Source organism: Mesoplodon mirus (genome assembly GCF_964341445.2).
Source record: "Mesoplodon mirus genome assembly, chromosome: 6".
Classification (NCBI taxonomy): domain Eukaryota; kingdom Metazoa; phylum Chordata; class Mammalia; order Artiodactyla; family Ziphiidae; genus Mesoplodon; species Mesoplodon mirus.
Genome location: NC_138982.1, coordinates 15,504,763 through 15,531,536, shown reverse-complemented (window position 1 = coordinate 15,531,536; position 26,774 = coordinate 15,504,763). Strand labels below are relative to the sequence as shown.

The window sequence follows — 26,774 nt, the reverse complement described above, 5'->3', positions numbered from 1 at the left end:
ACAGGTTTAGAAAAGTTAGGATCATACAAGTGTGTCAAATTCCATAGCTTTGGCTTAACTACCATAGTAAACTAAAACTGTTTCTCAGACGTGTTTTTATTTCTGTGGAGCAGGGTGGGCATGGGAGTATGATGAAGAATTCAACTTTTGATTTTCCTAAGTGGAAATAACTCATTTTTTGTTGTTGCTTATAAGAACTAAAAAAAAATTCAAAAAGTGAAATTGCCCCAAATAGTATTACATTTTTAAAAAATGTATTAAAATTTTTCTTTTTACAACAAAAGGCTAATATAACTAGTATACTTAACTATTCGCTAATATGCTTTTGTTCACTATCAATCAATCAGTCAATTTCCCATGTCAATACAGATACATCTAGATGTTTACCTTTTCGAGGCTGTACAGCAGTCTACTGTAAGGGATGTATCATAATTGCAAGAAGGTACCATAATACACACTATTGGAATGATTTTGGCTGCAGTTTTAACTTTTGGGGGGATTACCTAATTGCTTGTGAGCAGTTCCTTTGTAGAAAATTCTAAGGTGATGTGCATTTATCTAACCTAAATTATCTTAATCATTATACCATTAAAAAGTGCTGTGCATATAAATACGGTTAATGTAGGTAATACTATAGCAGAACAAATATTTGCCAGTTCTTAAAGTGGAAAACGTGTTTATTAACATTCAAACTCCATACAAGGCCATATAAAAATTTTTAACATTTTGATTATACATAAGTCTATATTTTCTACATAGTTACAATAATGTATAATTTAGCTTTTCATAATACATTGTTTAAATACATCATTAGTTCTGTTAAACATAAGCAATATTTGCAAATCCAATACTTGAACAATTTCCTCTGTACATAGTTTAGCAGGGCTAATTAGCATAAGATGCTCTTTATTAAGAGGTATATGATCTGAGTCTTAACAGTTACTGAAGTCTGGTATTTTTATACAGCATTTTCTTTTTCCTTTGATCACAACAACACAAAATCCTTAAGGATACTGAAATTCAGTAAGTAAAGTCCAGAGACATGAGCCAATAAGTCAAGTTCATACATAACACTATAGTATTAAAAACCTTAAAAAAAAAAAAACCTTTTGCAATCTGCCCTAGTATAGACTGTTCCTATCAGGATAAGACTACTTGGCAATAGAAAGGAAAAAGACAGCTTTGAGTCTCTGTGGTGCTGATAGGAAGAAAAATGCTAACAACTTAACTTGTCGCCTCTCACTAATAATGGCAGAAATACCAGAACAAGCATATTCCAGCTCAACAACTCTAGGTAACTTTATGGAGATGGGAGTTGGCTTAGCTCGTGCGTAGGTGGCCACAGCACTGACCTTGTGTGTAAAAACATGAAACATTTGCATACTGTGATCTAGGTTTTAATTGTAAGCTATAGTGAGGATTTTTTTTTTAATGTTTTGGCTATATTTCATTCCAAAAGAGCTGATTTGATGCTTCAGTTACAGCACCAGTCTATATTAGCTATTAGTGAAACGAAGTACACTCCTGCAGATAAATACCAGATCAAAAAAACCTGTTTCAGTAATCTGATTAACCTGTAGAATACTAAAAAATAAGTTATTTCTACAGAAATCTCTGAAGGGAGCAAAAAAACTATATCCCTAAATAAACATTTTAAAGGGAAATAACCCAATACCCTCTGAAGGTCAAACAGTGTTTGCTATGTTGTAATCCTGTTCACCATCAGGCTGCAGTTGGACCACAACACTATGTTCATTAATTTCGTTTTCTGCATCACTACTCTCAGTATCTTCATTGTCCTCTTCCTCATAGTCTGAAGATTCTGTCAGGTTCTGATGTGAGCGGGATTCCGACAAAGCCCCAAACGACTGGGTGCTGACAGAAGCCAAAGGTCTGAGTAAAGGGGTATGTTCTGACACTTCATTTTCTTCTTGACTGCTTTCTGTGTCAGAGTCTGAATCGCCTTGAGAAGGAACAACTTTTTGCTTGCAGACTGGACAGGTTTTTTTGGTTTTAGTTAGCCAAGGATCTACACACTTGCAATGATAAGCTGTTGAAGCAAAATATACATCTTTTAGGTAGTATACTGTAGTTGAGAACATTATTTTTAATGTTTATTCATGTTCTGATCTATATGTATCATATAGGAACAAGAGAAGAAAAGCTTGTAAATTTTTATAAACACAGCTCCATCTCTTAATGAGATCACTGATTAGTACAGGGCCTGGCTTATGGTGTGCTAATAACTATCTTCTGTCTCTCTAATACTGAACCTAAGTATAAATTACTCTATACAGAAATTCAAATACAGAAATTCAAAGCAGTATGTAATTATTCATACCATGGGAACACGGAAGGATTCTGAGCTTGTCTCCATCTTCATATTCATCCAAACAAATGGCACATACATCATACTCATCTCCTATGGCAGAAAATAGTAAAACTACTTAAAACATGTAGAAGAGTATTCTTTTCACACTTTTCAAGTTCTCCCTCAGTTATTTTAAATGCCTTCTGATTTATCTTTTAACTGATACCTCTTTGTTTTCTGTCAGATCAGGGAGCTGCTTCAAGTTGAAGTTCAGGAACCTGAAGTTTTAAATTAAATAATTAACCTTTTACCTACAATAAGAAATTTAAAATGGATGTCAAATTTGTTTACCCTGATTACCTCTGCAAAAGATTTTAATGTAATAATTCATTACTGGGGCTTCCCTGGTGGCGCAGTGGTTGAGAGTCCGCCTGCCGATGCAGGGGACGCGGGTTCGTGCCCCTGTCCGGGAGGATCCCACATGCCGCGGAGCGGCTGGGCCCGTGAGCCATGGCCGCTGGGCCTGCGCGTCCAGAGCCTGTGCTCCGCAACGGGAGAGGCCACAACAGTGAGAGGCCCGCGTAATGCAAAAAAAAAAAAAAAAAAAAAAAAAAAAAATAATAATAATAATAATTCATTACTGTTTTACATAACTATTCAAATGCTAGTTTTGAAATATTTTATGCCAAAGATGACAAAATTTCACTATTTAGATATCTTAAGGTCTCTGAGTCGTTTAAGTAAAAATGGAAACATGTTAGAACATATTCAAAATTTAAAAAATATATTAGTGAATAAAAACATTTAGAATGAGATATGCTGAGCTTCAGATCTCTTCCAACATTTATGAGTTTTGTGGTGCTTGGCAAGTTACTTAGCCTCTAACATACAGTTGTTTTTTCGGTAGAAAGATTCCATCTACCTTGCAGAATTGTGAGGATAAAATGAGATAAAGGGCCAAGCACAGAGGTATTCACTAAATGGTGTTTGTTGTTGTTATTTTTTTTTGCGGTACGCGGGCCTCTCACTGTTGTGGCCTCTCCCGTTGCGGAGCACAGGCCCCGGACACGCACGCTCAGCGGCCACGGCTCACGGGCCCAGCCGCTCCGCGGCATGTGGGATCTTCCCGGACCGGGGCACAAACCCGTGTCCCCTGCATCGGCAGGTGGACTCTCAACCACTGCGCCACCAGGGAAGCCCTGGTGTTTGTTATTAATATCACTGCCTTTTAAATTCCTTATTGTTGAGCTGATCACCTTTATAAACAAAAGACAGTTAAAGTCATTGCCTATCCCACACTCAGGGCAACCACATTGGGAGGCTTGTCAGAAATAAAGCCATTGTCTGGATAGATAGGCTGGGTGAACATAACGCAAAAAAAGAAAAGAAAAGGGACTTCCATGGTGGTGCAGTGGTTAAGAATGTGCCTGCCAATGCAGGGGACACGGGTTCCAGCCCTGGTTCAGGAAGATCCCACATGCCGCGGAGCAACTAAGCCCATGCGCCACAACTACTGAGCCTGCGCTCTAGATCCTGCGAGCCACAGCTACTGAGCCCATGTGCCACAGCTACTGAAGCCTGTGCGCTTAGAGCCCGTGCTCTGCAACAAGAGAAGCCACCGCAAGGAGAAGCCTGCACAGCCGCTCGCCGCACCTAGAGAAAGCCCGCACACAGCAACGAAGACCCAATGCAGCCAAAAATAAAATAAAATTTTTAAAAAGAAAAGAATAATAGTTATAATTGAAACAATCCCTTTAACATCCATAGTCATTTAAAATAGCACATTCAGGAGAAGTCCTAAATAGAAAGCTTTAATGAAGATTGCTAATTTTTGTTCAGTATCTTGAATTTGGTTACCGTAGTATCAAATACATTCCATAACAAATGCAGGGTTCTGTTAGAACCTCCTGTGTGGGATTTGGTGAGACATTATACCCATCTCAAACTATTAAAATACTAAAGGACTCCAACATATCTATAATTATCTGTAATTACACAGTTGATCCATTTACCTGGGCTTTGAGGGCAGTTTTAATATATTAAGCAATTCAATCATGTTGATTTCTCACACAAATCAAACTTTCAGTCTCAGACTTTGTGAAAATGCCCATTCAAAACAGATTCCGTTAAAGTAACTGATCAGGACCAAACTGGTCCAAAGCTGTGCCACAGCTCTAAGCCTCATTTTATTAAGGTAGGGAGGTTATCCTGCATTATCCAAGTGGGCCCAGTGTAACCACAAGGTCCTTAAAACTGTGAGGAGGAGGCAGAAAAGTTCAGTCAGAGGGAGATGTGGAAGGTGTCAGGAAGATACAGTGTTACTGGCTTTGAAGACAGAAGCCAGGAGTCACAAGCCAAGGAACATGGTGGCCTCTAGAAGCTGGAAAAGGCAAAGAAATGGATTCTTTCCCCTAGGGCCTCCAGAAAAAATGTTTTGATTTTAGCTCAGTGAGACCTGTCGGACTTCTAACCTACAGAACTGTAAGATAATAAACTTGTGTTGTTTTAAGCTGCTAAGTTTGTGGTAATTTGTCACCACAGCAATAGGAAATGAATACAAGTAGTATTTGGGTTAGCCTACACACATGGAATTGATGCTTTACTATCAATCCTTTGAATTGTTTCAAGTGATAGATTTATATTGATCTCCCGTATTTTCTAGCCACAGCACGCACTTTGAAGATTCAAAGGTGTGATCTGTGATCATGGACCAGACTGGAGCCTAGTGCTGTATAGAGAATTAACCCCCATGGCCTTGGACTTGTGATGAAATGGTAAAGCATATGTTAGAATGCCTGATCATTTTATTTATTAGCTATGTAACCTTGTGCAAGACACCACCTTTATGTTTCAGTATTCTCAAAGGCAAAACAAAAATATTAACATATCTGTGTTTTAGGAATGTTGTTTAGGATTAAAAGAGAATCAAGTAGAGTACTTTACATAGTGTCTGGCACATACAGTACCTCTTAGCCCATCTCCACCTGATAAAACTGGCTCTGGAGGCATACTGGCTTATGAAGGCTGCTCGGAGGCTGCTCTCTAATACCTCATGTGCTTGTTAGTGGCAGAGATCTAGTGGAAATGGTCAGTGAACCTGTTGGCTGCACTTAGGGTAATTAAGTAATTTAAGTATTCAGCAGCCCTTGAACTGTGAGTGTAAAAGACTTTCGCTTTTATTTGAAAGGTTGGCAGACACTTAATAAAGCTAGTTCCCCCAACCCCTCTCCAGCCAAAAATGTGATTAAAGGAGGTATGGGTGAGAAATCTAAAAGACTAGACAAACTTCTGTATCAACAAAAAGCAAGAATGAAAGCAGAATCAAATTTTTGTCCCATTTAAAAATACACAAAACTCAAAATGGTAGAAAGTGCATCATGTAACATGACAACTTGGAAAGCCAGTCAATAAATTCATATTCAAGACAATGGCCCAACATCAAACAATTGTTAAGTGGTTTTATATTTAAGTTAAAAACAAATATAAGGCATTTATATCTCTTTAAAAATAATTTTCAACTTCAGATTTTTTAAATTAACCAATTTGTCCAGTGGTTCTGGTATCATAAGATAAAGCAGCTCTAACAAGTGCTAACAGATGTTAGTTTTGTTAGTATCAGCACCATGCTAGAAAGTTCTGCTGCTTATTATAAACCAGTGGTTCTCAAATGGGGAGGATTTTGCCCCCCAGGGACATTTGGTGATATCTGGAGACATTGTTGGTTTCACAACTGGGAGTTGGTACTGCTGGCATCTAGTAAGCCAGGGATGCTATTAACTATCCTATAATGCTCTAGACAGCCCCTCAAACAAAGAATTTTCCCATATAAAATGCCATTAGTGATTAGCTTGAGATAACCTGATATGAAAACCCCTTCCAGGCTTTCTCAAACAAAGACTTAGCTAATTCACTAGTGGACAGATGTTCAGAAGCTGCGGGAAGGGTGAGATTCATGTCTGTTACGTGCAACAATATGGAAATGCTTCTATCTGGAATGTTACTCATATTCATTGTTATTTGAACACTATTTCAGAAAACTTTCATCAAGACACTTAAGTCGCATCAATCTAGGAATGTTCTAGTATGTAAGTGGACAGAACTCTGATATTCCCCTGTAAACCTGCTCCTCCCTAGTTTTTCCCCCAAACCTTGGGTCATCAGATACAGCAAAGGCACTGCCCCATCAGAATAGGAAGCACTCAAGACTTAGGGCGGCCACTGCAGTGGCATCAACTGGCTGTCAGGCCTGGGCATGTCCCTGATGCTTCTTTCCCTGAGAGCTTACATTCAGCGTCATCAAGTCCTGTAAACTTTTATCTGCAAAACATCCTCAATCTGTCCCCTTTTCTCTTGTTTCCTCAATTACGCTGGTCCAGTAGCCTGGATTACTGTTAAGAGCCTCTTCTGTTCCTACCCTTCTATTCCTGCCCCATATGGTTCTTCTCCATAGCAGCCAGGGTGATGTTTTTAAAACTTCAATCACATCACATCAGTCCTACTTCAATGGTCCCCCATCTCACTTAGAATAAAATCTGAGCTCCTTGTCACGGCCTTCATATAGCTGAATATGATCTGATATACAGATCACCCATCTCATCGCACACCACTCTTACCCGCCCCCTTTGCTCATGCTTCAGCCACACTGGCTTTCTTTCAGTCTTGAACAAACTAATATGAAAGTCAGGTGTGCACCTGCATTTAGCCATGTTATGACAAAAAATTGCACATAAAAATAGGTATAGAAAGAGAAATCACTATTTCTAAAGATGACTTAAAAAAGGAACTAGACTTCAAATATGAACAAAACGAAAAGACAACTACTGAATGGGAGAAAATATGTGCAAATGTTATGAGTGATAAGGGGTTGATATCCAAAATATATAAACAGCTCATATAACTCAGCATCAAAAAAACAAACAACACGATTTAAAAAAATGGGCAGAAGACCTGAATAGACGTTTTCCCAAAGAAGACATACAGATGACCAACAGGCACATGAAAAGATGCTTGAGCAATATTGCTAATCATCAGAGAAATGCAAATGAAAACCACAATTAGCTATCACTTCACACCTGTCAGAATGGCTATCATCAAAAAGAACACAAATAACAAATGTTGGCGAGGATGTGGAGAAAAAACCCTCCTACACTGTTGGTGGGAATGTAAGTTGGTGCAGCCACTGTGAAAAACAGTACGGAGGTTTCTCAAAAAACTAAAAATAGAACTACCATATGATCTAGCAGTTCCAGTCCTGGATATATATCCAAAGAAAACAAAAACATTAACTCAAAAAGATATATGCTGTTCATAGCAGCATTATTTACAATAGCCAGGATATGGAAGCAACCTAACTGTTCATCAAGAGATGAATGGATTAAGAAGATGCAGTACATATACACAATGGAATATTACTCAGTCATAAAGAATGAAATTTTGCCATTTGCAACAATATGGATGGACTTGGAGGATATTATACTTAGTGAACTAAGTCAGAGCAAGGCAAATACTGTGTGATACCACTTATATGTAGAATCTAAAAAATTAAAACAAACTAATAAATATAACAAAAAAGGAAACAGACTCATGGATATAGAGAACGAACTAGTGGTTACCAGTGGGGAGAGGGAAGGAGAGAGGGGAAGCTAGGGGTAGAGGATTAAGGGGTGCACACTACTAGGTATAGAATAAATAAGCTACAAGGATATATTGTACAGCACAGGGAATACAGCCAATATTTTATAGTAACTTAAATCGAGTATAACCCATTAAAAAGTGTGAGTCACCGTATTGTACACCTGAAAATTATATAATATTGTAAATCAAATATACCTCGATTAAAAAAATAAGCTAGTTTGAAATAATCTATTAATAGTGTATACAAATTGATTTAAAGCCTAATTGTTCAATTTTATAACAAACTAGTCTGCCTTAAGTCAACCAGAATAGGTTTCCTCAAAGTAAAAGAGAATGAACATTCAGGGCTAAACACATACCATTTTCATGAGAGAAAAGGACTTAATATACATTTTAAATAATGTGCCCAAGGAAGATACAGTATTGGATTCACAAGCTTCAAATCACAAACAACTGTTCTTGTAGAGAAAATGCCTTGCCACTCATTCCCTGCTTTGCCAGTAAAGAAAACAATGGCAGCTCTTTCTAGCAAATTAAAATAAATCTTATCTTTTGTTTTCCCCTCCACCATACCAGTTCCCAAGAAATCTGAACAAAAGACAACAGGATAAAATATTTTGTAAGCCAGATTTGCTTGAGAATTAGTCCTGATTATTTTTAAGCCCTGAGCAAAGGAACTAATATTTACTTTTAAGGTTAAAGGCAGTTAATGCAGTAATAAAAATTAGGCATGTCTTCATAGATAGATTTAAGAAATAAAAAATTATAAAAATTAAATATTGCCCCATTTTTCTGTAATCTATAAAATGTTATATTCCTTTTTTTCAATCTCTGAAGTAAAAATCTTTCTCCTTCTATACATATTATCTTGGAAAACCTCAATGATTAAGCTATAAAAGAAAAAAGCTGGTAACTTAAAACTTCAAATATAAAACCCACTTTTTTATCATTTACATCTCAGGGATCTGGCTCCTTCACATACTAATGGGGTAGGGAAACAGCTCCCACAGAGACTACCTTAAATACTTAGTCGGGGGACTATTAAGTGAAAACGTAAGGATTTTTCATTTGCTATGAAACATGGTATGTGGTAACCAGTCCTTACGGTTATAGACTTGGAGAAATGTGTTAGCTGGTACAGGAAACTCAGGAAACCACAATTTCAACTGAAGAGCTATTTTTGAGGACCATAACGAGTGATGAAGAAATTTATAAGGAAGTTGGTGGCTTCAAAAGCAAGAAAATAACTAAAAGGCTATTACTGTTTCATATGTGCTAGAAATGGCTAAGTCAGTATTTAAAACATTTAAGTGTTAATCAGCACAAACATTTCTGAACAAGTTGCACAGATGAAGATCAGTAAGACAGGAAGATTTAAGATGATCATGTTCCCACAGCACAGTGAATAAGGAAGAGTGCCAGCTAACCTTTACAGATATTTCACTTGTGCCAGGGCCTCAAGTTGCTGATTTCTGTGGGTCTGATTACAGACTATGCCTATGAAAGACTTCCAAATGCCAAATTCTTTTTGGTTTGTTGGTAAATATTTCCAAAATGTTACCAATTCCCCTAACATAAACATTAACATTTCCACTATGTTCTAAACCTGTACGAATTCTTTTAGGACTTCACGGTTTGATGCTATGACTCGCTGGGAGTGATGCGTACCCACAGAAATATTCTACACTTCCCTTCATGTATTCAATCATAGTTGTGTCCACAGCTATGAAAAACTGCAATAATTAATTGGGAGGTTTTTTTTCTTTCTAACATCTATGCATACTTTGTCAAAACCATTAGAGTACACTAAAATGCATAACAAATATACCTCTTTCTTTTTACTTTAGATGTCAAGCCTCACGATAACCCAAATACTCTAAAACAAAAATACAACTGGCTCAAACTTATGGTTACTGGGAAGAAATTTCAAGAGTAATATTTATAAAGTTACATACTTTTAAGCTGCTTCATTATTTTGGCAATCTTCTACTTTTTCATCATAAAAGAAATGTTTATGGACTAAATATTGATGGCACTAATATTTTATTTATGATTGTTACTTAAGGGCTTGTTTTGTTTTGTATAATAATTGCTACCATTTGTTGAGCTGTAGCAATGTTGAGCTGTGCCAGGCACTGTTACAAGCATATTTCACATATTGATTTAAGTCTCCCCACCCACCTTATGAAGTAAGTTTTTAGTCACCTTTACACGTGAAGGGGTGTATGCAGAGGTTAAGTAACTTGTACTAGGTCACACAGCCAATAAAATGGATGATCTAGAATTCCAGCCCAGGTCTGTCAGACTCTACTGCTGGTAGACCTGAACCTTTAGGAAATTAGTTTTTTCTCAAAAATGTTCTTCCTCTTTGATATAGTGAATTGAGGAGGAGAGGGTAAGTGCAGGTGGCGGCATTAGAGAAGGGGAATGGTAAGGATTAAATCTAGGAGGCAACTGATTGCATTTTGAAATGGTAGTGACTGAAGAGGAAAGACAGGTTTGGGTAGTATTTACAAGGCCAATGTTTGGAGTCAAGAGCCCTGCTACTTACCTAGCTATGCACCCTCAGGTAATTTACTTGACTTTTTTTTTTTTTTTTTTTTTTTTTGGTCGTGCCCCATGCATGGGATCTCAGTTCCCAAACCAGTGATCGAACCCGCACCCCCTGCATTGGAAGCGCAGAGTCTTAACCACTGGACCACCAGGGAAGTCCCTACTTGACACTCCTGAGTCTCATTTTCTTTTTCTATAAAATGGTCATGACAATACTTTTCTAATTATGCTGCTCTGAGAACTAAATGAGATCATTTATGCAAGGTGCATGGTTTGCTTTTGTACTAAATAATAGGTGTGTTATATGCTTATAAGATTACCAATTTTTTTAGTTGGGTGCAATGTCCATTCCAATCCAATCTAATACCGATTAATTCATTTAGTATAAATTACACTGACTTCTTCAGTGAGAAGTCAGTCAGGAGACTGAAGGTACAGTTCTCTATAGAAATCACAGCTACAGGCAAATGGTAAAGGTCAAGAGTGCCATGATACAAACCAACCTAAGGATCAACTCTCTCAATCCCCTTCAGTCCATCTCAAGACTACAGTGCGGACCTTGGGCATGAAATAGTAAAATAGTTCATCTTCAAGTAACTCAGGAATACAGCGACCTCACAGGAGCCATAGCCGTAACAGTAACTTCTACCCAACTTGGAACCTCATTTTACTGCTTTGTGGCCATTATAAAAAGTATTCCTTTAGAGGAACTGAGGATATTCCCTTTTCTGATTTGCTTTTTAAGAGTAAATTCAGAACATTTTCCCTTGAAATAGTTCAACAAAGAACAAATATCAGCTACCACTGGTTGGACTGAACTCTGGTTATAGCTTCTTAGTGTATGAGGAGATGGACTATGTCTTTTACTCACCATTATGTCCCTAGTATTTAATACTGTGCCCAGTATAGAGTAGGCTCCCAATAAATATAAGCAGAATAACCAACGCCGCAAAGCATCTGTTCTTTTCCTGATGGAGAGTTAACGAGCATCTACCTCTCACATGGAACCTGCCGCATGGACTCCCCCTGCTTCGCTGTCAACCCGTAGTCTGCTCTCCATTCACCAGCGTGAGGGGTCCGTTTCCACAGTGATCTCAGCATGTCATTCTTCTGCACAAAACCCATCCAAGTTTTACCGTGACACGATAAAATCACAAGTCCTTACCACGGCACGATCTAGCCCCCCACGTGTCTCTCTGATCTCATGTCTAACAACTCTCCCTCTAGACCACTACGTATGTTCTAGTTACCTGCTCTTTTTACTGTTCCCTGAATAAATCAAACTCACTGTTGCCTTCAGGCCTCCGTACTTGCGGTTCCCTCCTCTGCCTGCAGCGTTCTCCCCTCCCCCTTCCCCCCGCTGTTTAGTGTCTCACTTCATTTGGATCTCTGTTCAGTGTCCTTCTCAGAGAGGTCTTCGTCCCGGTCTTACCTAAAACATTGTCCTGCCCCTCCCCTGCCACTCATCATTTGTTTTCCTCGTTGTACTTATTGCTGTGTGATGTTACTGCTTTCCTTGTCTGTCTGCTCCACAAAGGCACGAGGTCTTTTTCCGTTTTATTTACTGCTGTTTCCCTACCACCTAGAACAGTGCCTAGCACATAGTAAAAGTACTCAGTAAATATTTGTTGAAGTCATGTATGAATAACTACATACGTTATTCCCAGGAAATCCCGACTTCTGCCTCCAATTGCTAATCAGAGGACCTAATCAGACAGATCTAAGTACAGAAAGCTAATAATGTAGATAAATTCTATATAGATCCTGACTGGCCTCCGTCAGTCTGGCCTCAGTCTTCCTACTTCGACGCTGAATATTCTGGCCAACTCTCAGGACAACAGAAGACCATACACAAGAAAGTACTATAAGGAGTATAATGTTTGCACAGCGGCAATATTCGATACTGTGTCTACTGAAAATCAGAAGATATCCAAGAGAAGAAGAGTTCACTGTACCAGGAGATACTGGAGAAGAGTGCTTAGAGAAGAACCAGGATCAAGTCTTAAACTGAATTTAGGAAAACTGAGGAGGAAAAGACACTACTGGGAAAGTAAACGGTTGAAAGACTTTTGCAAAGGGGAAATAAACATGGCAAAATCAAAGTTATGCAAAGCTAGAAATACAGAGCAGTGGAAAGTAAGGATGGATGAGTTTGGTGGAGCCAAATGATGAAAAGCTTTGAATACCAAGATGCAGACTCTGATCCTGGAATAATTGATGTATGAAAACAACATCTTAGAAATTCTTCATCAGGTGCTGAAGGGACCCGGGCCCGTGATGTAGAGGTGAGCCTAGAGACGGTGAAACTGACCTGATGTTTAGCACTCCCAAAAGTCAAGCAATAAACTGATGTTGGCCTGCATGATACAGTGACCACAAGAGTGGAAAGAAATGATTAGATCCAATAATCATTTTGAAAGAACAACTCATTGCATTTGGAGACTAGACACTGGTAATAAAAGAGAAGGGTGAATCAAAGATAATGCATGTAACCTTAAGTGATGGCTATTTTCATTTAACAGGAGTTTAAAAACTTTTAAGTGTTTTGCTTGACATTATTAAGATACAACATGTAAAAACTACAGGAGAGGGACTGGGAGCAAATTAACTATATACAAGCTGCTGATTTTTTTTTTTTAACTAAGAATTGGTAAGTTAATTCTAAATGTTAAAGAGATGGTTAGTGTTTTGTGACTATATTTTATCCTGAAATAATGTAATTATTACCAAAGACTAATTATAGTCTGAACAATATGTGCAGTTTATTTAGACTACACCGTGTCAGAATGTAATATCTCTGCAAAGATGGAGTATTGGGTTTCCCTGGTGGCACAGTGGTTGGGAGTCCGCCTGCCGATGCAGGGGACACGGGTTCGTGCCCCGGTCCGGGAAGATCCCACATGCCACGGAGCGGCTGGGCCCGTGAGCCATGGCCACTGAGCCTGCGCGTCCGGAGCCTGTGCTCCGCAACGGGAGAGGCCACGGCAGTGAGAGGCCCACGTACCGCCAAAAAAAAAAAAAAAAGATGGAGTACTCTTTCTGGACCACACACTTTACTGTAATACAAATACAGTACAGGTTTCCCCTGCTATCTGAAAGTAGAGTTTTATGAAAACTTTCATAAGCCAAAGTGGCACAAAGAAGCAGTTACCTTAGGACACAGTTTGCTAGCAGATACACATAAGTTGAGATAAAGCACAGATGCTCACAGAGACAGTCCACACTGGCTTGATGCTGAGATGCTGAGTGTGGTTCCAGGGGAAGGGGCTGGGGGTGCCATTCTCAATGCTCGGAGTGCATGCTGCCTTCTACAACAGCTCGTTGCAAAACAAAGGCTGAACACTAGTTTTGCTTTTCACTCTTTTTTTATAAAAGCAAAAATCCTCTTTGGATTTCTTTCAGTTAGCAAAAACAACTACTAACATAGGTCTTTCAAAGAAGCAAAGTGGCATTAAGCAAACTTTCAAAAAGCAGGGGATACCTGTTTTGTGATGGAAAGTCATACTTTCTATGGAAATATATATAAATTACACTTGCCCTATCTCCACTGGATTGGAAATTCCTTGAGAATGAGGGTCACATTTCTTTGTAAGTTTTCTAAAATGTCCATTACAATAACAGATACATATTGACATTTACTTGGCAAATACCATCAACTATACTAAGGCAGAGCTTAGAGGAAGAACTGGGACTTCAAGGTTAACAAAGCAGGGAAAGGAATGAAAACTCCAAAAAAGTGGGCTTCCCAGGTGGCACAGTGGTTGGGAGTCTGCCTGCCGATGCAGGGGACACGGGTTCGTGCCCCGATCCGAGAAGATCCCATGTGCCGTGGAGCGGCTGGGCCCGTGAGCCATGGCCGCTGAGCCTGCGCGTCCGGAGCCTGTGCTCCGCAACGGGAGAGGCCACAGCAGTGAGAGGCCCGCGTACCGGAAAAAAACAAAAAACAAACAAAAAAAACCTCCAAAAAAGCTACACAGAAGTATGTGGGCGGAGGCACAGGAGGCAGTTCCTCAGGCTAGAATGGAAGATGCAAGGAAGCGAACAGAGGGTGAGGCTGGGGGTGGAAGCAGAGGTCAGACCATGAGGTCCCTAGGCCGTGCTAAAGTGTAAGTCTGACTTTACTCTTACATATAAATGAGGCTCAGAATAAACCACAGAAGTTCTCTTACTGTATATAATTATGGACAGTAAGCTGCTATCTCTAACGCCAAGCACAATGGCTGGTCAAATACATGTTGACGAAATGCGAAAAGGAAAAGCAGTTCTGGACATACTGAATTTGAAGACTGTGTATCCAGGCAGAGATGTCTATTAGTTAACTGGATACGTGGAACTGGAGCTTAGGAGAAAGGTCTAGGCGGGAGATAAAGTATGCAAGCCGCCAGGAAATAGCTCACTAGGAAAAGGCAAGGGCTAAGGAGATAATAACCTGAGATAAAACCCATAGATCTGTGCCTGACACACAGAAAGCGCTCAGACGTGTGCTATCATTTTAAGCAAGCAGTGACCCGAAGGGTAAACGGCAGCAAAGGAGATTCCTACTTCACAGAAGAAGAGGACTGAAAAGACTGGTGACTGACTGTCGCAGCGCTCCTGAGTGCCTACCCTACCCACAGGCATCCAGGGTTGGAAACACGGCGCAGGAGAAGAGGGGTTACTGAGGGCAGTGAGTTGCACGTGTCAGTTCCAGGGAGGCAGAAAGCAGAAAAAAGCTGCGACTGTCTGAACCACAAAAAAGTTGAGACTATCTGAACCACAACATACTTTTTTTTTCTGAGGGCAGAGACTGTAACCTAACTTTATAAAATAATTCTTTATTGCTTCTTTCAGAGCGTAGCCACCATGAAACCGTTTAATAAACATTTCTAAATTAGTAAAATAAGTCTTAGAAGATGATCAGCCTATGAAAATTTGCTAATATAATACCATTTGGGAGAAAACATCTTAAATAAAAAGTCATACAATAGGTCATGGATAAAGAAGCCAAATGAAGCAATACATGTGAAAACATTTCCCATAACACAGAGTATTAAAAAAATGTAATTTTACAGTTAGAAAAAGTATAATTCAGAGTAACTGTAAGAAATAATCCAGTAGGACACAAAGGAGACACTTATGTAACAACTTCAGATTTCTTTTTCTTCAGAAGTTAAGGCATCCTGAACATCTAAGCTGGACAGTGAAATTGCATAGATTTTATAGCTAGCATGAGACTAAACTTGCTTAGTTTGGGTCCAAAATAATTTGTATTTGAAAAGACATGATTTTGCATTACTTTCTTCTCATATCTTAGTGAGGTACTTTCAGCAGGTATTATCAGAGAGGTAGGTTAAGTGCTCAAGTCACACATTTAATCACTAATAGAACCAGGTCTTTTGGCTCCATATCCTGTATTCTTTCCACTGTATCATTTTGCTGATCCTCTAAAAGTTAACTGCTAACTTCCTCACTGCTATGGGCTTCATAAGAACTACTTACATTACTTACATAAACCCACCCCTCCAAACTAGTACAGCTTTGATATGAATTGCTAAAGTTTACCTGGAGTAGAAGGAAGCCTAGGAACCAGCTATAGGAAAGGAAATGACTTGTGATTCTAGTGGAGTTTTAGAGCTGTCTATAATTCCTAAAATGGAATGATTTCTACCGGGAGAAGAGGTAAAATAATTAACATTCCTCACTGACTTCTACTGGACTTCCCTTTGGACATAAGATCCAGTGAGAGTAGGCAGTTTCTTTCTTTACTTTTTTTAAGTTAGAAAAGTTTCAAACATACACAAAAGTAAAATGATATATACCATTATACCACCTCGTGTACCATCACTGAGTTTCAACAGTTTTCAATATTCTACTATCTTTGTTAGATCTGATAACTTCCTCTTCTTTTTTCCCTGAAGTATCAATATTTGAAGCAAATTCTGAGACATATCATTTTACCAACACATACTTTAGTATATATCTCTAAAAGATAAGAATTTTTAGAATTTGTAATCACAATACTATTACACACCTAACAAAATGAACAGTAATTTCTTAATATCATCCAATACCCAAGGCATATTCAAATGTCCTCAGTTGTCTTAAAACTGTCCTTTTGCAGATAATTTATTCAAACCAGGATCCAAACAGGGTCCAAACATCATCTGGCTGATGACTTGTAAGTCTCTTTTAATCTAAAACTGCCCTGCCCTCTTTGTACACCTTATTTGTTAAAGAAATGGATCACTTGTCCTGTAAATGTGTCTGCATTTGGGATTTGGGTGATTGCATAGCAGATTGTTAAGATGGCTACAGCACTACATCGATCATTCTGTGTTCACACCACAAATTCTACTGGCTCAATGACACCCTGAAGCAAATGAGAAAAAAAGCAACACTTCCTCAAGGTACTTTATTGCTCTTTGCCCGCCAAATAATTGTTATCACAAATATAAAAATCTCTGATAACGAAGAATGAATGAAAACCTCCCAGAGTTGTGCAATGTATAACCTGTACAATCGTACGTTGCAGCCTGGATTGAGAGTTCTTGGTGAGATAACTTCCCACAAGTAAGAAAAAGTGGGTGGGATTTCTTTTGGATAAACTGGATTATTTCAGTCTTTACCCTTGAAAGGCATAGAGAACATCAGTTTTCAACACTATCATTATCCTTTGACAGTGATGAACTTGACAGGCTTTTCATACTTTCAAACTGTGTAGCGCCAAGCCATCTGGACTAAGAAAGAAAATTCAAGGTTCAGGCTTTTGGCAAAGGATTAACTTTTTAAAAAAATTTAAATGGTCTCCAATGCTATGTTCATGTGGAAACCATCTTGATTTTCTCCTTTTCATAATTATGACAAAATAGTTTGACTTTTTCACAGACAATAACAACTATCAAAATGTGTTTAGTCTGCCACTTCTAAAAAATTCATCCAGTGATTGGTTCTAAATTTCTCATAATTTGGCTTACAATGAAATGATCATAGGTATGCTGAGAACAAAGTTTTACACTGTCAAATCTTTTGTGCAAATTGAAAACTACTGTCAGTGGATACAAAAGAGGGCATATTAGCAAAGGTTTGGAACTCTACCAGCTGCTGGAAAGTTTAATATTTTTAGGACTAGGATAACTGAATTTAAATGGTTTGTGACTTAATTATAATTTGGAGCAAGTAGCAAATATCTGAATTCCTACTAAGTGCCATGTTAGGTATGAATGTTTCTTAAAAGTTAAAAAATAATACAACCTATGCAAAGAAAAATATCTTCAAGATGTAGACTAATAACAAATAATTTTAAAATGTGAGACCCAGCTCATTTATGTATTAGGAATTCACAAAAAGATGCATTAAGTCAAAATGTTTTCTAAACTATTAATTCAATAGTTAAAGAAACCAGTGGGAGATCTGTTGTTAAAACTTGGAATGACAGTTCCTTTTTGACTTCTGCTCACTACTGCATCCCCAGTGTTTAGGTAGAACCGTGTGTCCAGAGCACAGCAAGTGCCCAGTATGTATTTACTGAATGCATGAATAGATATTTAAATTTGGAATTTACCACACAAGTTAAGGTATAAGTTACTTAAGGGCAGTATTTCTTTATATACTTAAAAGTATTAATACTTTTATACTTAGAAGTATTTCTTAAAAGCAGCTTTAGGGCTTCCCTGGTGGCGCAGTGGTTGAGAGTCCGCCTGCCGATGCAGGGGACACGGGTTCATGCCCCGGTCCGCCAAGATCCCACATGCCGCGGAGCGGCTGGGCCCGTGAGTCATGGCCGCTGAGCCTGCGCGTCCGGAGCCTGTGCCCCGCAACGGGAGAGGCCACAACAGTGAGAGGCCCGCGTACCGCAAAAAAAAAAAAAGCAGCTTTATATATCAAAAATAATATTAACAAATAATTTTGTTGGCACTAAACTAAATGGAGACCTCATGAAAGACAGGCAGATCTCATCAGGCCTAAACCTTTCTAAGAATACTGGACTGACCTGGAAATGTGTAAAGTAACAGGAATTCTCATTTACCTCTTGTAGGATGGCAAAATGGTATAAACACTTCGGAGATTAACTTGACACTATGCAGTAAATTTGATGATATACATACTCTGTGACTCAGGTGTTTCACTCCTAGGTAAATAAACGATCTAGAAAAACACCTACAACCAAGGTGGTATAAAGCGGAAGAAGTAGTAGAACTAGAAGGGCAAAGGGGAGACTTCCAGTTTCTGGTGTGGCACATAAGGATCTTGGAAAAAGCTCACAGCAAGGAAAAAGCTAAAAAAAAAAAGAAAATCAACAACTCTTTTTAGATCTATTGAAGGACTAAGGTCACAGAGAAAACTGCCTCCCCCCGACTTGGACAGACAGATTAGCAGATATAGAGAATCACAACCTACTAGAGCAGAAGCCCAGGAGCAAAAGACTGTGGAAAACAGCACCAGGTAGAAAATCATAAACTGTAACTGATAGATTGCTGGCGGCTCCGTGCAGATGAGTTTGAGAGTTTAAAACTCTAGGGGAAGTTTTCTGGTCTCGCACATAAGAAGCAGAAGTCATGATTCTGCCGTAACAAGTAAAAAACTGAGCAAACTGAAAAATCAATAATTCTTCTTAGGTCATCAGAGAAATGAACTCACTGGGCAAACTACTGCCCCCTACACTGGAGATACAGACAGATACAGAGAATCACAACTTATCAGAGCAGAAACCCCTGAGCAGAAACTTCCACGGGAACCAGTACCAGGGCAGGAAAAACCGAACAGTAATTGATGGACTGCTAGAGGTTCAGTGTGTACAAGTCTGAGGGTTTAAAACTCCAGCGGAGCCTGAACATGTTTTGTGAGGTGTATCTTGTGGTGCTCCACCAGGCTCTCACAGCGAATGGTGGAGAAAAATCCCCTTGGGCTTCTGGAAGGGGAGGGGAAAAGCAGCCACCTTAAACTATGCCAGGGCATTCTGTTCTTAACAAGCCTGCCCTCAAGGATAAACTATCGTAAGCTATTAGGGTTTTTATCAGAGTCTAACCAACATGGAGGAAGGGAAAAACCCAACTCCAACCTCTCCAGCCATCAGGTCACACTAAAGGCTGGGAAAAAACCAAAAGGCACTTATGAAGTTCACAGCCCAAAGCCGACAGGCTCACAAAAAGACTGAGACCTACTCATAGGATTATAGAATGCGTCCTGTCCCCCACATCTCACCACCACACCACCAACGGCCTACTTAATGGAATTCCTTTCACTCAGAATATCATGTCCCACTTTTCCAACAAAAAATTACAAGGGATACTAAAAGGCAAAAAACACAGTTTGAAGAGAAAGAGCAAGCATCAGAACCAACCTCAGATTTGGCAGGGAGGTCAGGATTATCAGGTCATAAATTTAAAACAACTCTGATTAATACGATAAGGACTCAAATGAATGAAGCAGACAATATGCAAGAACAGATGTAGGTAATGTAAACAGAGAGATGGAAAATCTAAGAAAGAATTAAAAAGAAATGCTACAGATCAAAAACATAAACAGAAATGAAACATGCCTTTCATGGGCTCATCAGTAGACTGGACACAGCTGAGTAAAGAATCGCTGAGCTTGAAGGTATGTCAATAGAAACCTCCAAAACTGAAAAGCAAAAGAGTGGAACAGAACAAAACCCAATACACCCAAGAGCTACAGAACAACAAAAAAGAAAGGTGTAGCATGTGTGTAATGGGAATACCAGAAGGAGAAGAAAGAGAGAAGGGAACAGAAGCAATATTTGAAAAAATGATTGAGAATTTCCCCCTGTTAATATAGGACAAAACCCCCACAAATCCAGGAAGATGAGAGAGCACCAAGCAGGAAAATGCCAAAAAACACAAAACCTAAGCATATCATATTTAAACTGTAGAAAATCAAAGATAAAAAAAAATTATCTTGAAAGAAGCCAGAAGGAAAAAAACACCTTACCTTTACAGGAACAAAGATAAGAATTACACCTGACTCTCCTCAGAAACCAGACAAGCAAGAAGAGAGTGAAGTAAAATATTTAATGTGGGGCTTCCCTGGTGGCGCAGTGGTTGAGAGTCCGCCTGCCGATGCTAGGGGACACAGGTTCGTGCCCTGGTCCGGGAAGATCCCACATGCTGCGGAGCGGCTAGGCCCGTGAGCCATGGCCGCTGAGCCGGTGTGTCTGTAGCCTGTGCTCCTCAACGGGAGAGGCCACAACAGCGAGAGGCCCGCGTACACACACACACACACACACACACACACACACACACACACAATTTAATGTATTGAGGGGAAAAAACCCTCACCAACCTAGAATCCTGTACCCTGCAAAATTATCCTTCAGAAGTGAAGGAGAAGAGTGATGTCAGCAAGATGGCAGAACAGGAAGCCTGCCCTGGGTCCGCCTGCCACCATGGAGACTTAACATTAACAAACAGACCAAATGCCTCTCTGAGAAATCCAGAAAACAGTTAAAAGGCTCCTGCAACAAAGGCAAGGGTGAAGCCAACAACATCAAAGCCCGCTAAGAAAATTCATTACATTGTCCACTCTCTTGCACCAGAACCTCTCTCCCCTGGGAGGAAACCCCCAACTCCTGTGTTCTACCTGGTAAGGGAAAGGTATAGAATGTATGCCCAATGTCAGAATTTTAGAAGGGCTGCCCAAGGGAGCAGTTTCTGTCTTGATGTATCCAAGTACTGACAAGAATGGGGTGCCAGACTGGGGATCTCTGAGAACAAAGATGATAAACTATGCACTAGGGTCCGCAGTACCACAGACACACACTAGATAGAAGCTCCAGTATCACAATTTACTACAGCTCCAGAGAGGCTGCAGTCTTACATGCAGACACCAGGGGAGTTCCTGAGTAGACCCTATCCTCACTTGAAGGCTGAACTATAAGGCTACCACAATCACAATATGGAATTGGTGAAAAACACACAGATAAATGGAGCAGAATAAAAAGCCCAGAAATAGAGCCACATAAATATAGTCAACTGCTCTCTGACAGCAGAGCAAGAGAGAAAGGATAATCTTTATAAAAATGGTGCCAGAACAAGGAGCCATACCAAAACATTCATCTAGATAAAAGAGAACTTTATCAGGGACTTCCCTGGTGGTGCAGTGGTTAAGAATCCACCTGCCAATGCAGGGGACAGGTTCGATCCCTGGTCCAGGAAGATGGACCACATGCCATGGGACAACTAAGCCCGTGCGCCACAACTACTGAGCCTGAGCTCTAGAGCCCACGAGCCACAACTACTGAGCCCGTGTGCCACAACTACTGAAGCCCTCATGCCACAACTACTGAAGCCTGTGCACCTAGAGCCCATGCTCTGCAACAAGAGAAGCCACAGCAATGAGAAGTCCGTGCACCGCAACGAAGAGTAGCCCCCACTCGCCACAACTAGAGAAAGCCTGCACGCAGCAACAAAGACCCAACACAGCCAAGAAAAATAAATAAACAAAATTTTAAAAATTTACCTTTAAAAAAAAAGAGAGAACTTTATCATTGTGATAAACGGCATTTTTTCATTTTTCTGATACTGAATATAGTTTCCTATGTTATACAGTAAATCCTTGTTGCTTATCTATTTTATGTACCGTAGTTTGTATCCGATAATCCCATACTCCTAATTCCCTCCCTTTGGTAACCCGAAGTATGCTTTTTATGTCTGTGACTCTGTTTTGTATATAGATTCATTTGTATTATTTTTTAGATTCTACATATAAGTGATATCATATGATATTTGTCTTTCTCTGCCTTACTTCACTTAGTACGATATTCTCTAGGTCCATCCATGTTGCTGCAAATGGCAACAGTTCATTGTTTTTTCATGGCTGCGTAGTATTCCGTTGTGTACATACACCACATCTTCTTTATCCATTCCTCTGCTGAAGGACACTTAAGTTACTTCCATATCTTGGATACTGTAAATAGTGCCGCTATGAACACTGAGGTACATGTACCTTTTTGAATTTGAGTCTTCATCTTTTCTAGATATATGCCCAGGATTGGGATTGCTGGATTATATGGTAGCTCTATTTTTAGTTTTTTAAGGAATCTCCATACTGTTTTCCATAGTGGCTGTACCAATTTACCTTCCCACCAACAGTGTAGGAGGGTTCCTTTTTCTCCCCTGCCAGCATTTATTATTTGTAGACTTTTTGATGATAGCCATTCTGACTGGTGTGAGGTGATAACTCATTGTGGTTTTGATTTGCATTTCTCTAATCAGTGATGCTGAGCATCTTTTCATGTGCCTGTTGGTCATCTGTTATACCTTCTTTGGAGAAATGTCTATTTAGGTCTTCTGCTCATTTTTTCATTGGATAAATGGCATTTTTGAAAATCATACAACTAACATCATACTCAATGGTGAAAAACTGAAAGCTTTCCTCCTAAGATCTGGAACGAGATAAGGGTGCATGATTTCACCACTGCTATTCAACACTGTACTGGAGGTTCTACTCAGAGCAATTCACAATGAAAGGAAATAAAAGGAATCCAAAATTGTAAAGGAAAAAGTAAAACTGTATATTCGCAGATGACATGATCCTATGTATAAAAAATCCCAATGAATCCACAAGAAACCTACTAGAACTAATAAATTCAGCTAAGTTGCAGGATACAAAATCAACATATCAGTTGGGTTTCTATACACCAGCAATATACAATCCAAAAAGAAAATTAAGAAATTAATTCCATTTGCAATAGCATCTAAAAGAATAAAATACGTAGGAAAAAAATCTAATAACAAAGGAGGTGATAAGACTTGTATACTGAAAACTGTAAGACATTGATGGAAGACACTAAAGAAGACCTAAATAAATAGAAAGACATCCCATTTTCATGGATTGGAAGATGTAATATTGTTAAAGTTTCAATCCTACCCTAAGCAATCTACAAGTTCAACACAATCCCTGTCAAAATTCCTACAGCCTTTTTTGCAGAAATGGAAAACTCAAACCTCAAATTCAGATGGAATTCGCAAGGGATCCTAAATAGCCAAAACAATCTTGGAAAATAAAGAACAAAGTTGGAAAACGCACACTTCCCAATTTCAAAATGTAGTGCAGATCCAGAGTAATCAAAACAGTGTGGTACTGGCATAAGGACAGACATAGAGATCAATGGAACAGATTTGAGAGTCTAGAAATAAACCCATTCAACTATGGCCAATATTTCTGACAAGGGTAAAAGACCATTCAATGAAGAAAGAATAGTCATTTCAACAAATGGTGCTCATTTCCACACGCAGAAGAATAAAGTTGGAGCCCCACCTCACACTATATATAAAAATTAACTCAAAACTGATCAAGGACCTAGTATGCGCTAAAACCATAAAACTCTTAAAAGAAAACATAGGGGTAAATCTTCATGAGCTTGGAATTGGCAATGTATTCTTTTTATATATATATATACAGCAGGTTCTTATTAGTTATCTATTTTATGGCAATGTCTTTTTTTTTAAACAGATCTTTATTGGAGTATAATTGCTTCACAATACTGTGTTAGTTTCTGTTGCACAACAAAGCGAATCAGCCATATGCATACACATATCCCCATATCCCCTCCCTCTTGAGCCTCCTTCCCATCCTCCCTATCCCACTCCTCTAGGTCATCACAAAGCACCGAGCTGATCTCCCTGTGCTATGCTGCTGCTTCCCACCAGCCAACTATTTTACATTTGGTAATGTATATATGTCGATGCTACTCTCACTTTGCCCCAGCTTTCCCCTCCCACCCCGAGTCAGGTCCATTTTCTATGTCTATCTCTTTATTCCTGCCCTGCAACTAGGTTCATCAGTACCACGTTTTTTTGGGGTTTTTTTAGATTCCATGTATATGTGTTAGCATATGGTATTTGTTTTTCTCTTTCTGACTTACTTCACTCTGTATGACAGACTCTAGGTCCATCCACCTCACTACAAATAACTCAATTTCATTTCTTTTTATGGCTGAGTAATATTCCATTGTATATATGTGCCACGTCTTCTTTATCCATTCATCTGTCGATGGACACTTAGGTTGCTTCCTTGTCCTGGCTATTGTAAATAGAGCTGCAATGAACATTGTGGTACATGACTCTTTTTGAATTATGGTTTTCTCAGGGTATATGCCCAGTAGTGGGATTGCTGGGTCATAAGGTAGTTCTATTTTTAGTTTTTTAAGGAACCTCCATACTGTTTTCCACTGTTCACAGCCATTGCACTGTTTTACATTCCCAGCAACAATGCACAAGGGTTCTTATTCTTCCACATCGTTGTCAATGTTCTTTGAAGCACAAAACCTTTTAATTATGATGAAGTCCAAATTCTCTATTCTTTTTTTGTTCATGCTCTTGGTGTCATAATTAAGAATACACTGTGGAACAGTATGGCAGTTTCTCAAAAAGTTAAACACAGAATTGCCATACGATCCAGCAATACCTCTCTTAGGTACTTACTCAAAAACTGAATGCAGGAACTCAAATATACTTTTACACCAATTTTTCAGGGTGGAAGTAACTCAAGTGTCCATCAGCAGATAAATGGATATACAAAATGTGGTAAATTCATACAATGGAATATTATTCAGTCATAAAAAGCAATGAAGTTCTGATACATGCTACAACATGGGTAATCCTTGAAAACATTATGCTAAATGATATCAACTAGACACAAAAGGACAAATACTGTATGATTCCATTTAGAAGAAATATCTAGAATAGGCAAATTTGTAGTGACAGAAAGTAGACTAGAGGTTATCAGAGACTGGTGGGAGGTGGGAATACGAAGTAATTGTTTCAGAGGTACAGAGCTTCCAGAATGATGAAAAAGCTTTAGAAACAGATAGTGGTGATATCTGCAAAAACACTGTGAATGTAATTAATACCATTGAATTGTACCCTTAAGAGGGTTAAAATGACAAATTTTATGTTATATACATACTTTACCAGGATAAAAAGAAATATTAAAAAAAAGAATCTGGACATAGATGTTACACCATTCCCAAAAATTAACTCAAAATGGATCACAGACCTAAACGGAAAAGGCAAAACTCTAAAACTTCTAGAAGATAACACAGAAAATCTAGGTGACCTTGAATTTGAACAATGAGTTTTTAGGTACAACACCAGAATAATGAACCATGAAAGAAAAAAGCCGATAGGAAGGACTTCATTAAAATTAAAAACAACTTCTTTGAGAAAGACATTGTTAGAGAATGAAAAAACAAGCCACACACTGGGAAAAAATGTTTGCAAAATACATATCAGAGGGCTTCCCTGGTGGCGCAGTGATTGAGAGTCCGCCTGCCGATGCAGGGGACATGGGTTCGTGCCCTGGTCCGGGAGCGGCTGGGCCCATGAGCCATGGCCGCTGAGCCTGCGCGTCCGGAGCCTGTGCTCCGCAACGGGAGAGGCCACAACAGTGAGAGGCCCGTACCGCAAAAAAAAACAAAAAATAAATAAATATCAGATAAAGGCTTGGTATCCAAAATATACAAAGAATTCTTAAAACTCAGATAAGAAAACAACCTGTCTTAGTCCATTTGGGCTGCCATAACAGATACCATAGACTGGGTGGTTTAAACAACAAACATCTACTCCCCACAGTTCTGAAGGCTGGGAAATCCAAGATTAAGGGGTTGGCCAATTTGGTTCCTGGTAATCTCTCACTTCCTGATTTGCAGATGTCTGCCTTCTTGCTGTATCCTCACACGAGAGAGAGATCATCTCTCCTGTGTCTCTTCAAGTACGAAGGCACTTAATCCCATGCGTGAGGGCCTCATCCTCATGACCTAATCACTTCCCAAAGGCCCTACCTCCAAATATCATCACACTGGGGATTATGGCTCTAACATATGAATCTTGGAGGAATACAAACATTCAGTCAAGTGTACAACCCAATTAAAACGTGAGTGAAAGATCTCATCAAAGAAGATATACAGATGGCAAATACAAATAAGCATATAAAAAGCTACACAACATTATATGTATGAGATACCACTACACACCTACTAGAATGGCTACAATACAAAACAGTGACCACACCAAACGCTGAGGAGGATGTGCAGCAACAGAACTCTCAGTTATTTCTGGTGGGAAAGCAAAATGGTACAGCTACTTCGGAAGACAGTTTAGCGCTTTCTTACAAAGCCACATAGTGTCTTACCTCATGACCCAGCTATCATGCTCCTTGTTGTTTACCCAAATGTGTTGAAAACTTATGTCCACACAAAAACATGCACACAAAAGTTTACTGCAGCTTGATTCTTAACAGCCAAAACCTGGAAGCAACTAAGATGTTCTTCAATAGACAA

At 39.1% G+C, this 26,774-nt stretch overlaps 1 protein-coding gene across 5 annotated transcripts in view; it reads right to left on the bottom strand.

Annotated features, from left to right (window-relative positions):
- Nucleotides 1–459: 459 nt before the first annotated feature.
- The window catches only part of RNF13 (ring finger protein 13), a 230,767-nt gene continuing 204,452 nt past the window's right edge, over nt 460–26,774 (bottom strand). For 3 of the 5 annotated variants that reach the window (XM_082625551.1, XM_082625552.1, XM_082625553.1), the window contains exons 9-10: nt 2,342–2,422; nt 461–2,050 (exon numbers count right to left, since the gene is read on the bottom strand). In XM_082625551.1, coding sequence (XP_082481677.1) covers nt 1,686–2,050; nt 2,342–2,422 — 446 coding nt within the window. In that variant the 3' untranslated portion in view covers nt 461–1,685. Of the gene's footprint in view, nt 2,051–2,341; nt 2,423–26,774 lie in introns of all 5 variants that reach the window. The other 2 variants (XM_082625554.1, XM_082625550.1) reach the window with 2 other exon arrangements.